The 12,770-nt window shown below is 38.9% G+C and overlaps 2 protein-coding genes across 11 annotated transcripts in view; one reads left to right on the forward strand and one right to left on the reverse strand.

Moving 5' to 3' along the window:
* Ts (Thymidylate synthase) overlaps positions 1-2,438 on the forward strand; it is a 4,134-nt gene extending 1,696 nt beyond the window's left edge. For all 6 annotated transcript variants that reach the window (XM_022841148.2, XM_022841152.2, XM_022841149.2 and 3 more), the window contains one exon: positions 968-2,438. In XM_022841148.2, coding sequence (XP_022696883.1) covers positions 968-1,634 — 667 coding nt within the window. In that variant the 3' untranslated portion in view covers positions 1,635-2,438. The remainder of the gene's footprint in view (positions 1-967) is intronic.
* A 925-nt stretch (positions 2,439-3,363) lies between these two features.
* On the reverse strand, positions 3,364-12,423 carry LOC111264891 (mucolipin-3). Of its 5 annotated transcripts, none has more exons than XM_022841135.2 (3): positions 11,846-12,423; positions 5,148-6,268; positions 3,364-4,665 (listed from the first exon to the last, which is right to left on the reverse strand). In XM_022841135.2, exons 1-3 carry the CDS (start codon positions 11,846-11,848, stop codon positions 4,647-4,649), a joined length of 1,143 nt encoding a protein of 380 aa, XP_022696870.1. In that variant the 5' UTR covers positions 11,849-12,423; the 3' UTR covers positions 3,364-4,646. The 5 variants fall into 5 exon arrangements, with proteins under 5 accessions (XP_022696870.1, XP_022696867.1, XP_022696869.1 ...); XM_022841132.2 differs by adding an exon at positions 10,217-10,343 and having other exon boundaries at positions 3,364-6,268; positions 11,846-12,421; XM_022841134.2 differs by adding an exon at positions 10,199-10,343 and having other exon boundaries at positions 3,364-6,268; positions 11,846-12,421.
* Positions 12,424-12,770: the final 347 nt, after the last annotated feature.

A 12,770-nucleotide genomic window follows, 5' to 3' on the forward strand; every position in this document is an offset into this window, starting at 1 on the left:
ATATAATAGTGTTGTTACACACTAAATGTATGAACTTGTTCGTCATCCGGTCCGCAGTTAGTCTAAGATAATAGCCAAGTAGTCAATGGCATCGCTACCGTTCAACCTTACTGTCTTGATACTGAAAGGTACAAACCGCGCTAACCATTTACCACAGATTTTCTTATGCTCTTTTTTCTATTTTTAATAATGAAATAGAGTTCAGTGTCAGATTTTTCAAAGTAGAATAGTTTTTGCTATCAGATTATTTTTACCTATAAAGGGGTATACTTTGCCGTTTTGAGGATTATTCCAGTCCATACATAAATGTAAAGACTCAATTTGTTTTAGACTGTGAGGTCGTAACAATTATAGCTCTGTTTTGCTCAGGTTGCCTACAGGCATAAGCAGCAATTGGATTCGATCGTGGCTCGATTTATATTTTGCTTAGTCGAGTTAATATTATCTACGTTTCTTTTTGCACGCAGATAAATTTAATCAACTGATTTATTCTACTAAATTTTTTGCTTGATATGCCGGTTTAGGTCTTAAAAATTCTTAACTTACAACCCGCTGGCGTATAAGCTTTCATGCATAAAGCATACCTAGAACCGAGAAAACAATTCAACTTTTAATCAAGTTGTGGTTTTGAATGTTTCATTGACTGGAATAAAAAAAACATAACTTCTGTACTGAGACACTATGTGATTTAGAGGCATGTGTTGACTATCAAATGCGTTTCAGGTACGTAATTTCGAGCGCATTATATACGTAATTATGACTTAATTTTCCATACTGGTTACTCCAGATGTACTGAAGGGAAAGAATGTTTGAGGTAATTACAGAAAACCGTAATAGAATGTTTATAAGTCCGATCTCGAACTCGCGCACTAAACAGGAACTGTTCATGGAAACTATTCACCCATTGTTTAAATAGTCGCTTGAGTTATATCGTGTTCTTTTTATCTCTATTATTATCTTGTTTTAGAGGCTCTACCAACGCCAAGGAGCTGTCGGAGAAAGGAGTAAAAATTTGGGATGCCAACGGTTCTCGTGAATTTTTGGACAGTCTTGGTTTTACCGCCAGGGAAGAAGGCGATTTAGGCCCCGTGTACGGCTTCCAGTGGCGCCATTTCGGTGCTGAGTACACAAATATGCATGCCGATTACACGAACCAGGGAGTTGATCAGATTGCTCAGATCATCAGCACACTAAAGAGCAATCCAAACGACCGACGTATTATTCTATCGGCATGGAATGTCTCGGATTTGCCAAAGATGGCGCTTCCGCCCTGTCACTGTCTGGCTCAATTTTACGTCGCCAAAGGTGAAGTCTCATGTCAACTGTACCAGCGCAGCGCCGACATGGGCCTCGGTGTTCCGTTCAATATTGCCTCTTACGCTCTGCTTACGCACATCATCGCTCGTCTGACTGGATTGAAAGGGGGCGACTTCGTGCATACGACAGGTGACACTCATGTTTATTTAAATCATGTCACACCACTTCAGAAGCAGTTAGAAAGACTACCGCGCCCGTTTCCGAAAATTGAGATTGATTTTCCAGAGGAAACACCGTTTTGGGAGTTGAAAGCAGAACATTTTAAGTTGATCGGTTACGATCCTCACGATGCGATAAAGATGGATATGGCTGTATAAAAAACATTTTTCCCATTGACGAATTTGGTTTATAATGTCTTTGTACTCAATGTGTGGTGTCGGTGCCAAAACCTATTGTAAACGAATGCATTTTTATCTTCCGCCTACAGCAAAAACGAAAAGAGAGTCGGTCAAGGTACTCGACTACTTCACGTTGGTCTCAGCACCTGCATACTAGAAGACAATTTAATATTCGCTCATGGAGGTATTTTTGCGTTGAATTCCTTTTTCTTTTATAAAAAGAGGTTGTGTGATATAAACAAATCAACATACAGCGTTATATGATACGACTGTTTGCATTCGTTTGCGCGCCAGTTCGAAAGATATTTGCGCTTAATGAGGCAAATCATGCCGATTATAGGAGCTCATCTGAAGCTAATAATCTCATTTTACGATTAGGATGCAAAAACTAATCGTCGTATCGTATCTGGCCTATTTAATCGACCATGCATCATATATTGTATGCAGTGTTGGTGTGGAAGCACTGAAAGTAGCATAGCTAGCTTTTCCTAGCTAGTGGTTCTAGGTTCGAATTCGGGTGTAGAGACACTTCGTGCCGCAATGATTGCAACAGTAACTCGCTTCTCTTAGTAAACATTCACGGAAACGCTGCTAACCTGTATGAAATAATCTTATTTAGAAACGATTTAATGATGTCCATTGTAAAACGCATTCAAAGTTTACACACAGGTAGATACAAGTTTGGACACATCGAAAATCTGATGATAAGCACGTGCAAAATTAACATTGGATCCACTTCAAAAGTAAAGTCATAACCAATAAAAGTGTATTGTACATAGTGTATTCAGTTCTTATGTATATTGCACATGTACACTTTTTAAACTTATGTGTCTAAATATTGAATACTAATACCACTAAAAATGTCGTAGACTTTTATGAAATTAAGCCACCTTAAGTAACGTGGACTTCCACGAAAGTGTGGACAATCGATAAATTATTTATTCTTCTTTTTATCTCAAATGGATTTACGTATCTTGTGGTATATAGCTAAGTCTCGAAAAATTGACATTGGCGTGTCACAACATGATTTTTTTGTGCATCTCGTGTATAACAATCTCCTATGGGCGACCACAAGTACCTGCGCAAATCTGCGCGAACACTGGTTAACACCTACGAGATCTATTCTTTTTCGACGAACATTTTTTTCGCGCCTCCATCGGCTCCATCATGCTCCTCGCTTTTCCCAGTAACGATAAATTTTATTGTGTTATACTGATTGTAAGTGATGAAAGTTTCTCAACAATTAAGCAGGAAAACCCAAACTGAACTATATTACGAAACGTAGTGTAAAATGTAAATACGTACGCGATAAGGTATACACATAATACATATATAGTGTTGGACTTTTTACGCCTAGCAAATAAGTAGGGATATAAAATGATTAACGTAAGTGTGATTAAAATTATCATTTATATTCAGACCTTTTAAACTTATTGAGGAAACGGGTCTGCATTTTGATTTTCTGTAAGAATTTAGCAAACCTCAACTCACGATTTCGATTTCGAATAAGCGGACATTGATTGGCAATCTAATTTGACCCTTTTAGTGACCAACTATGTATGTTAACTTGTTTATTCATAGTGTATTATGAAATTTAAAGACTCTATTCAGTTTATAATGCCGTTTTAAATTTACTCGTCCGTGCACACGGTTCCTCAAAAGCAACAAAAAACGGTTGCGAAGTAATCAAAGATAAGTAGTAGGCAAGTAATTTTTTAGAATTATTTCCTTTATTCATTCACATATCATTTCTCTTTCGTATAATACGACGGCATCCCCGAATCCCTAGACTATCTCCATCGTACAATTAGATTTAATAGGTACATTTCATGTTTACCTCCGCCATTAATGAACCTCACGAGCGGCTGTACGCGCACTGCTAAATTCAACGTCAGGAAGAAGTACTGTCACAAACAATTATATCTGTATATCCGGATCTTATGTATTCTGTACAAATTAATAACAGCAGTTCCAATTACCAATAAAACATCTATATAACGCTAATTAATTGCCGTTACAACTACGTTTGGCTCAACCGTTACGTTATTCTGATTGGGGCAAAACAATAGCCATATAATTATTTGGCAAGTTCCAAAAATACGTCACACTAGGGGCAGTCTGCCGCACAGCGGACTTACCGTCTCTGAAATTGAATCCTGTAAGGCTATTATATATACTATGATGAGGAATAGCAGAAAGACCAAGTGCGATAAATTGACGGCACCTCAGTTTCACCGAAAAATAAAACGTGCCATGTAATCTCAGACGTGCTTAGATCACTTGAAAAGTTATGCAGCTATGGCTATAAAAGACCAAAAATAAAGTTTGGTTCCCTTGCGCTGATACAAGTTCTACCTTTGTACAAAACAGATTGTTTTACTACAGCTATGGAACGCTCCATGGTTGACTGTCGACGCTTCATTCTTTTGCCATTTGGCGTCCGGTAATCAGAAAGCCGTACACATTTGAAACGGGGCATACTGCTTCGAACTCGACAGATATTTCGATAGATCTCTATTATCAAGTGGCATGATCGAGTAGTAAGGGAAATAAACCTATGTAGCTTTAAAGTTTGTAATAACTGGTAAAACAACAAAACCACACAGTAGATGTGGCTTTTATGAGTCTTAATAAAAGAACAGCGGATACTTTTCATTAATGCCCTAATTTTTTTTATATATAATCGTGGTTAACTGCGCCAAGTTCAATACCCAGGCTCATTATAGCCTTGATTTGCTGTTCGGTTCCGCCTTTGTTGTGAAAAGAAACGTCTACCAAATAGATCTTTTAGAAGTTCTTGGTTATTTCTTGAAGATTCTATTGGGCCATTGAGATGTAGTGAGGCTGGCTCCAAGAATTCGGATGGCCCATTTTAGAACTTCCGTTCGTCATCCTGATTTTAACCTTTGTTTATTCAGTGTATCCTTCTTATTGATGAATTTCCATAGATGTGATGGATAAGCATCCTGATCATATGATTCCCGTATCGTTTCATAAGAGTCCATAATGACTGAAAGAAACAACGAAATCACACAATATATGAACAGAATGAGGAACATGTAGAGATAAATTCGAGAAAACCACCATATCACACCAGTGCTTTCTCCCATAATAGCGAACGTCGCAAAAATATCATCGCCGTTCATCAGAGCGAAGAGACATTCTGACGTTGAACTAAGCGACCGAAATTTGATGTTATGCGGACCAAGTACCACCCATCCACAGAAACAGAATCCCATATATAAGAGTATAGCGCACAACAGGAAACGCAGAATGTTCGGTGTGGCTCGTTTCATTGTCAGAATGAGAATATTATACTTTTGGAAGAAGCCAAGGTAACGTAAAACACCCGCCCATACCAGCAGATTGCCGAAACCCAATAGAGTGCTGCAGAAATTATATTGGGTCCCATCGATCAAGCGCTGTTCAAGTTGTATCTTGATTAGGGACCCTATAATAATGAGCACGTCATTGGTAATAATCATAACGTACCAAAAGTCCACAAAATCAAGCTTGTCACTCCACGTCAATGCGGTACGGTTTTTCTGCCAAAAAAACACCTCTGTTTGTGACCGCAAAGCTTGGCCCCGTAAAAGCGATCGGAAACACAGTACTAACGAACTAGAACAGAGGAGAATGACGATGCCGTTCATGAACTGACGGAAAATAATTTCCGCTTCGCTTGTTGCTTCATAATGTATATTGGTCTGACAGTTCAGCTTTGTACTAGCGGTCGTCAGCGTGATTAAAATCTGACCATCATGCGCCGCGTTATTATACTTAACGTTCACGTCGTATTTGTAGCATTCGGGCAGATCGAATGGACTCATACTTTTTAGGTAAACCGTCTTTAGGGCAAACATAACATTCGCCTGGATGAGGCGCTCAAACTCTAAACTAAAATTGTTCTTCTCTGCATAGTCCTTCATTGAAAAGTTCTGCCATTGTTTGTCATTCTTCTTCCACAGCATCTCGACCGTAAGGCATTCCGTCTGCTGGATGTTATCAAAGATCAGAATTTCATTATACGGCGTCATATGTCTTAGTCCGTATTGCGTTTTGCAAAAGGTCAAGTTGCCCAGTTCGCCATCTTTGGTATCGTAGCCCAGGGGGGCGACTGCTGTCTTCGTAACATTTGTGTAGCGTCTAACAACTGTATCGAGATGCCTGTAAAAGTCTTTCTTCGTGTAGACGGCGTAGGGGCCTGCGGATGGCGGATACGAGGCTACCTCTCTAGCAGCTGTCCAATCTTCGAGGAACATGTGGTCCAAGGCTATATTCGTGTCCCGATGTTGCCGTTGAAACGCGTAGCTGTCATAACCGAAAAGCACGAGCTGCAGTGTGACAACAATGATCTTTACGACTTGCAAGACCAGTTTCCACGGTAGACGACCTTTCGCCTGGAATTTTTCAATGGGGTTCATGAAAAAGAATCGCAACTTTCTCCTCATTCTCTGTTCGTATAGAACCCATTCATCTTCAGTCGGCTCAATGGAGTTTGATTCATTCATGGTGAAAGGATCAGCAGGTTCTATCGCAGCATCGGAAATAATAGGCTCCATGTTAAGTCTGCGTGCCACAGAAGCATTGTTGATAATCTTTGAAAGTAATGTCTGGAATAGGCAATGAACAAAGACAAGCGCAAGAAGAGAAAATTGAATGAGCCGTAAGAAATTTAGTTGAGTAAATTAGATAAATAAAGGTTGGCTAATTTAGTTAATACTAAATAAATACTATTTAACTTAGCTAGATTTAGTTAAGTGAATGCTATTTAACTTAGCTAAAGCTAGTATCATCAATGGTCAGCTCGCTGCTGACGTCTAGTGTCATGATAAAGCAAGGTCTTAGCCTGAAATGTACATTAATTTATCCGTGTCACAAATTCCAGTTTTCTAGGAGTTGAATAATGTTCATAATGAACAAGAGACATTCGCCTGCTGCGGAAATAATTTAATCGTCATTTCTTTTAAGCAGGTTGATTCGAATTTCTCAAACGGTTACACTAATAAAAAAAAGTCAGTGCAACAGCTTTTCTAATTATTGCTGTTACTTCCCAAACCACTTGCTGGAGAAGTACCCAGAGCGGAGCGGTGTAGTTAGTTGTTCTAAAACAATCGGCGCTTGCTCCTTTTCAAATCGACGAAAAATATTTAATTGAATCGCCATTTGATAATCAGGCAGAATATAATACGCCGAAGCCCGCATCGGCACTGCACAACACACAATGTACAGGAATATCACAGTCTTCAGCTACGGTCATGTATTCGTTGTTTTTCTGAGTGTGATTCATGTTTTGCTTTGTTCTTCTTACGTTTCCTCTTATGATTTAGTGTAAAAAAATGGCATTTTGCGGGACTTCATTCCTAGTCCATTCAACTTCCGAAAGGTACACAAGCGTGCACTCGCGCAGGTCTATCTTGTTGACTTAGCTGGACCACGATGGATTTAGGGGCTAGGACAAATAGGCACCGGCTTTAGGAGAGACAATCTCGGCCGCAACGGCCGTCGTGAGGCAACATCAGCCTAGTCTAGCGGAATAGCAAATGTTAGTAAGTTGCTTTCGTCTAAACAAAATCATACAAATAGTACGTCAAAAGGCTAACAATATTTTCTGTTTACTGCTTCGCTTAATGTTCACTTTAATGGCTGCGATTTGTACTACTGTCAATATTGACATGGTAGTTCCTTTTACTTTAGGCAGCGGTAATCCTCGATGAAGAAAGTAGTTCTTGGTATGTAAATTTCCACCGAGCCCTTTCGCTAGCTCATCCCTGAAGCTGAGTATAACTGACGTTTTTTGACGGAAATACACGGGATTCTACCATCTCATGGAATATACCCGTGGATTCAGCTGCACTAGAACGAACGGCGAGCTGACGTCATGTCGTATTGTTTGTGATGACATGAATTGCGCGACAACTGCTGACGGCTCCTTCCAATTTAGAAAGTGCGAACGATTCCAGCTTTGCAGATTTGCTCACAATATTTAGTAATACCAAAATAATGATCTAATTATGTTCTGTTTGGATCTAATTATGTAAAAACAACAGCATTGTACCGATCACTCGGCATGACTTTATGATGCAGCATAGGCATGAGCTAACTTAGCTCATAAAACGAGAGGTGTGTATTACCGGCAGCTGGTAAGCAAAATGTTCGTCTGTTCTCCAAAAAAGGCCAGGTAATCACGCGCACGTTGGACATCCATCGGATGGTTGCTGTTGCAAATCTACTTTCATGGAACTGGGTTAAATCAGTGGAACACTATAGGTTGAGGTTTAATAGCAACATTTACAAGAAGATAAGGCTCAAATCTGTCGGCTAGCTACGTGGCTCATAAGCGCTCTCTAGTACAGAATCTCCTTATTTCTGAAATGTACCCTTAGTCAACTCTCAATCAAGTCAACAATCAAGGAAGCCTTCTACTTTGAGTACAGATGGTAATAGATATCGGCGTATCGGTCAGTGGCGACGGTGCGAATTAACTAGCATTGAATTCATCCGTAACATGGAAACAAATTGAGTCTGACCAATGCAGAAAGAACCCTGACTAAATGGTAAAGTTCATTTTGGCAGACTGATCTATTCTTCACGTAGCAGAGTATGTACAAGCCATGGCATCGTACAACGGTAACCATGGGTCTGCTAGGCGTATGCATGTTTCAAAAATGTTGCTAAGGGTCAACAATGTACATTCGTCAATATTTACCTTACGAAATTATTAATCACGTGTCAGCTAAGGGGAATCGGGTTACTATAGCTACCAACGCAACGTGAGAATAGCGACCACAAATTAAAAAATGTATGGCTATTTGCTACATATTTTTTATAGATATTCATAGATATCTATATCGATTTGTCTAAGAATTTGTAAATATATTAACTGTTAATGGGTAATGAATTTGGATGATTTGTCGGTAGTAAAAAAGAAGCTGAGCAGAATACCATTTGTATCTGCTACTATGGGATGGAGTACATGTCCCAAGCATCTTAATAATTATATCTCGCAGATAATTATTTATATCCGCTGAAAATCTAAACGGCAACACATGTCGAAGCCGCTCACGTACTTAACACTCGAAAGGAACAGTAAGGACTTAACGAAACATTATCATTTACTCTGTTGAGTTTGAATTTAGTGATTAAAATTAAAGGTAAGGGGCAGGATGTCTCCACGGTAGACCGACACCGGTATAACTTGATATTGCATAAATACGCTACCCTTCGCAGCTACGGATTAAAGCACTAGCCACTCTACCGCGGATATTTTCTAAAACTAAAAGTCTTCCACCTTCGAGTTTCGGCTATGCGAGCAAGCTTAGTAACAAAATGGACATTTCAAAACACGACGAAATTGCTTTTCGATATGCCACTTCGCTACGGTATACCTAACTACAGAAAATGCAAATACTATTTTAAATAATATTAGGTTTTTAGCTCTACATTTTTAGCTGGTCAGCAAGTAACTGACTAAGCGGTAACGTTACCAAACAAATCTGGCGGAGATAAATATTCGTATTGAGTTTTATAGATTCACAGAGTTTGCAAGACAAAAAAATCCGGGCGGAATAGACTGATCTGTACAGGCAATCTGATCGATTTCAACGGAAGTATTTACAGAAATCCCAATGGCTCGATTCCAATGTTGGAGTTACCGGCAATAATATTCAAATCATTTGAAGGAACGCGCCGCTCTAAATTTAAAAGATACAAACGTTTTGCAACCTCTGACAAGCCCACTCACGTGCTCAGCAGCGTGATCGAGTTCAAAGTTGGCTTTGATATTTATATCGGCAATAATGTACTCTAAGTAACGCTTTTTATGAGTAAGAAACAAATCGCTCTATTACCTCTGCGAGGCTTAATTTGCCTGAAAAATTAAATGCCTTACAATTCTTCCTTTGCAAGCTTTGACCGCTGCTGTATTACTTAAAAGCACCGTAGGTTTACGATTTACCAAAAATTGCTATTTTTTTAAATAAATAAAACGCTTGGTCGGTTATATGTCTAAATGTCTCTGAACTTCGAAGCGATAAAGCTGCGGTTAACTATTTGACTGTTTCTAAATTATTAATAATCATTTTCTAATAGTACGTCAAAATTTTCATCAAGTGATACCATTTATAAAAAGTAGCATTACATGATACATCGACGTATCTCTAAATTGTTCTTAGATTAAATTTCGAAACAAGACCGCGTAGAAAATCGTCTTTAAGAGCCTTGACAGCCGGTAAGATTAAAGACTTGCAGATTTGGCTGTAAAAGCCGACGTGCTCAGGAGCTTTTGCCGATAAAAATGGTAAAGACATACAGGTAGGTACTATATTTCAGTGCCACCAAATATGTTTCAAAATGCGGATCGATGCACTGTTCGGTTGTTGTCTGCTTAGCATGCATAAGTAATACTCGGCTCATAGAGCTAACTGCACTGATGAAGCACTCCGACTCATTTTTTCCCTAGGTTTTCCAATTAAGGCTTTCGATGTAAAATACGTACGTAAAATTTAAGCCGTTCAATACCTAGCGGCAATATCTACGGTTACTTAATACGAGGAATGTACCCAGGAACAGCGGGTACGGAGAAGAAACAATGAACGATTGCAGACACATCAGGTCGCTGCTAATCTCCACGTAAGTTCAAATCGGTGCTGTTTCAATCCATCTATAGTGTACGTACTTATCGACTGCCTGAAAAATCATAGTATTACGCAAAGCGTAACCAAGAAAGATACGTTTTAACGATTATCTAGAATTAGCTACAACACTTATTCCTTTAACCCATGGAGATTCTTTATATGTACGCTTAATAGCACTGACCTAAAATTAGATTTAAACTTGCTCATGCTAAAATAATAAGATTTTGTAAAAAAAAATAGGCTTATATTGAAGTATAAATTCACGGGCAAACATGCACAAACATGAAAGAGCTAAGCTTTGTTGAACTTTTCTTACACTACGCTACGTTAGATATTTCCACAACAGCAACACTAGCATCAATACAGCAGCTACCATAGCTGAGGGCTACTCAATTTCATGTCGCAGTCATGTTATTGGATATTGTCGCGAAAAAATATGAAATAACAATTTAAATAAATTAATAACGACTGCAGAGCATTGTTAACACTGCCTTTACTTTATCGTGTACTACTATTGCTCGAAAAAGGTGTTATGTTTGAAAAATTCTTTTATATCTTTCCTGTTGCTTTCTATGATAAGAGAGAGCAACAGTGTATATATCCGTATATATAGAATAGTTAAAGATGGAAGAAGAGACAAAATCGGTATATGTTACAGCAATTAGGAAAAAAATTGCTTTGCACGAAAAAGGCACATTTCCAGTCCATAGAGCTGCAATAGTGATAATTTAATGCTTATTCTTTATTTGTCTATTGCAACAGTTTCATATCAATTAGAAAAAGCTTGAACAAATACGACGTTCTGCAAAATCCGTTGCTTTTACTGCTTTCAAATCGAATAGTCATTCTATCAATTGATGTCGCTCCTTAGGTGCGAACAAGAGGGTAAATACTATCTAAATTACAATGGTTTTTCTCTCTTGCCGGAATATATGATGATGAGGAGAAAAGATTTCGGGAACGCAATTACTCATCGTTAGTAAGCTTGACACTTCAGTGAAAATTTAGAAAAGCTGATACTACACCTATTGTAACGATCACTTGGTGGACCCTACGGCGGACAGTCAATACTTTGGTAATTATTTTCAAAATCTACTAAAAGGAAATCAGAGACGTCGTTGAGCCTCTTTTAAATCGGCATTTAGCGTTTGGTGCAAGCTAGAATCTATCAAGCACACACAGTAACAACCATAATATATTGATATGTCACATTGACCCGTTACGGTTCGATCAAAAACCCAAACAAGAAATGAAACTTCATGGTTTTTATTTTTCACTGAAACGCCCTACCAAATAAAATTATGCTATGAGCAATACGTTTACCACTTCAATAAGAAGATTAAAAACTATTGAACCACAATTCATTCGCTCAGCCCTATCAAAAAAAAATACAAACAAAACTATCAGGAACAACGTAGTAGCTATTAAGCGCAGATCTGATAGAAACAAGTACGGATACGCAATGGATAGTACACGTGCCAGCATTTTCAAACAGACAAATTCCTCTGTCATCTCTTCAATATATAAACTTTTATTTTTATAAGTACTTCTTACCATATGAAGTAAATATTATGTTCATAACTCTGCCGTCATCGATGATAACGTCATGTGCCGTTATTACAATTACTGGATAATGGGACGTCATTTTGCGTCAATTTGCAAACACGCATTGTCACCCTTAACTGTTAACTTAGGTTACATTTCAATGCTTAAGTTTTCAGTGGCAAATGACGACCATGGTGGAATCGTGCGCTCCTGCCTACTGTTACTTGTACTACTTATGCAATTTAATCAGTTCCTTCATCCTTGATTCTGCCGTCGGTGAACACAAATTTTTGTTGATACAACAGCATCATCACAGCCATATTAGAATGTCCGTCTACGTGACGTTGTCATCTTCTACTTTCGCATCCTTTTGATGTATCTCAACTAGATCGACTTTTTCACCACAACGACGAAAATCGGCTCCACTGCACTTAAACCCTCTTCGTTTGTATCTTGACTTGTCCAAACCACAGCAGAACTGCAATTTCTTTGTTCTTTTTTTTTTGTTATATCTTACCGTACTCTTGCCACCACTCATATCTATGGATTAGTTAGCTGGCTGGTCCCCTCTTCGCCTATTTTTCCATTAGGTCTCCCCCCCCCCCCAATACGAACGCGGCGGTGCCTCGAATCAGCCCCGACCGTCGATGAAATGATTTCAATCATCGTCTCAGGAGATAGATGTCCGCGCGAAGAAGAAGGTTGGTCAGCTGGCAAAACGATTGTGCATTTTGAGCCAATGGGAAAAACCAGCCAACAATATTGGACCGCTGGGAAAGCGCGCTTCTTACACGAATTGCGGCTCGAGCCGACGACGAAATCCTCGTGTGCGCTGATTTCGAAGCAGTGTCGGCGAAGCGGCGTTTTTGTTCGTATACACGAAATGCTCCGCCTGCTACTTCTGGTGTCTGCTAACTATAATAAAGTGCTTGCT

The sequence above is a fragment of the Varroa jacobsoni genome, unplaced genomic scaffold (assembly GCF_002532875.2).
Source record: "Varroa jacobsoni isolate VJ856 unplaced genomic scaffold, vjacob_1.0 scaffold_910, whole genome shotgun sequence".
Taxonomy (NCBI): domain Eukaryota; kingdom Metazoa; phylum Arthropoda; class Arachnida; order Mesostigmata; family Varroidae; genus Varroa; species Varroa jacobsoni.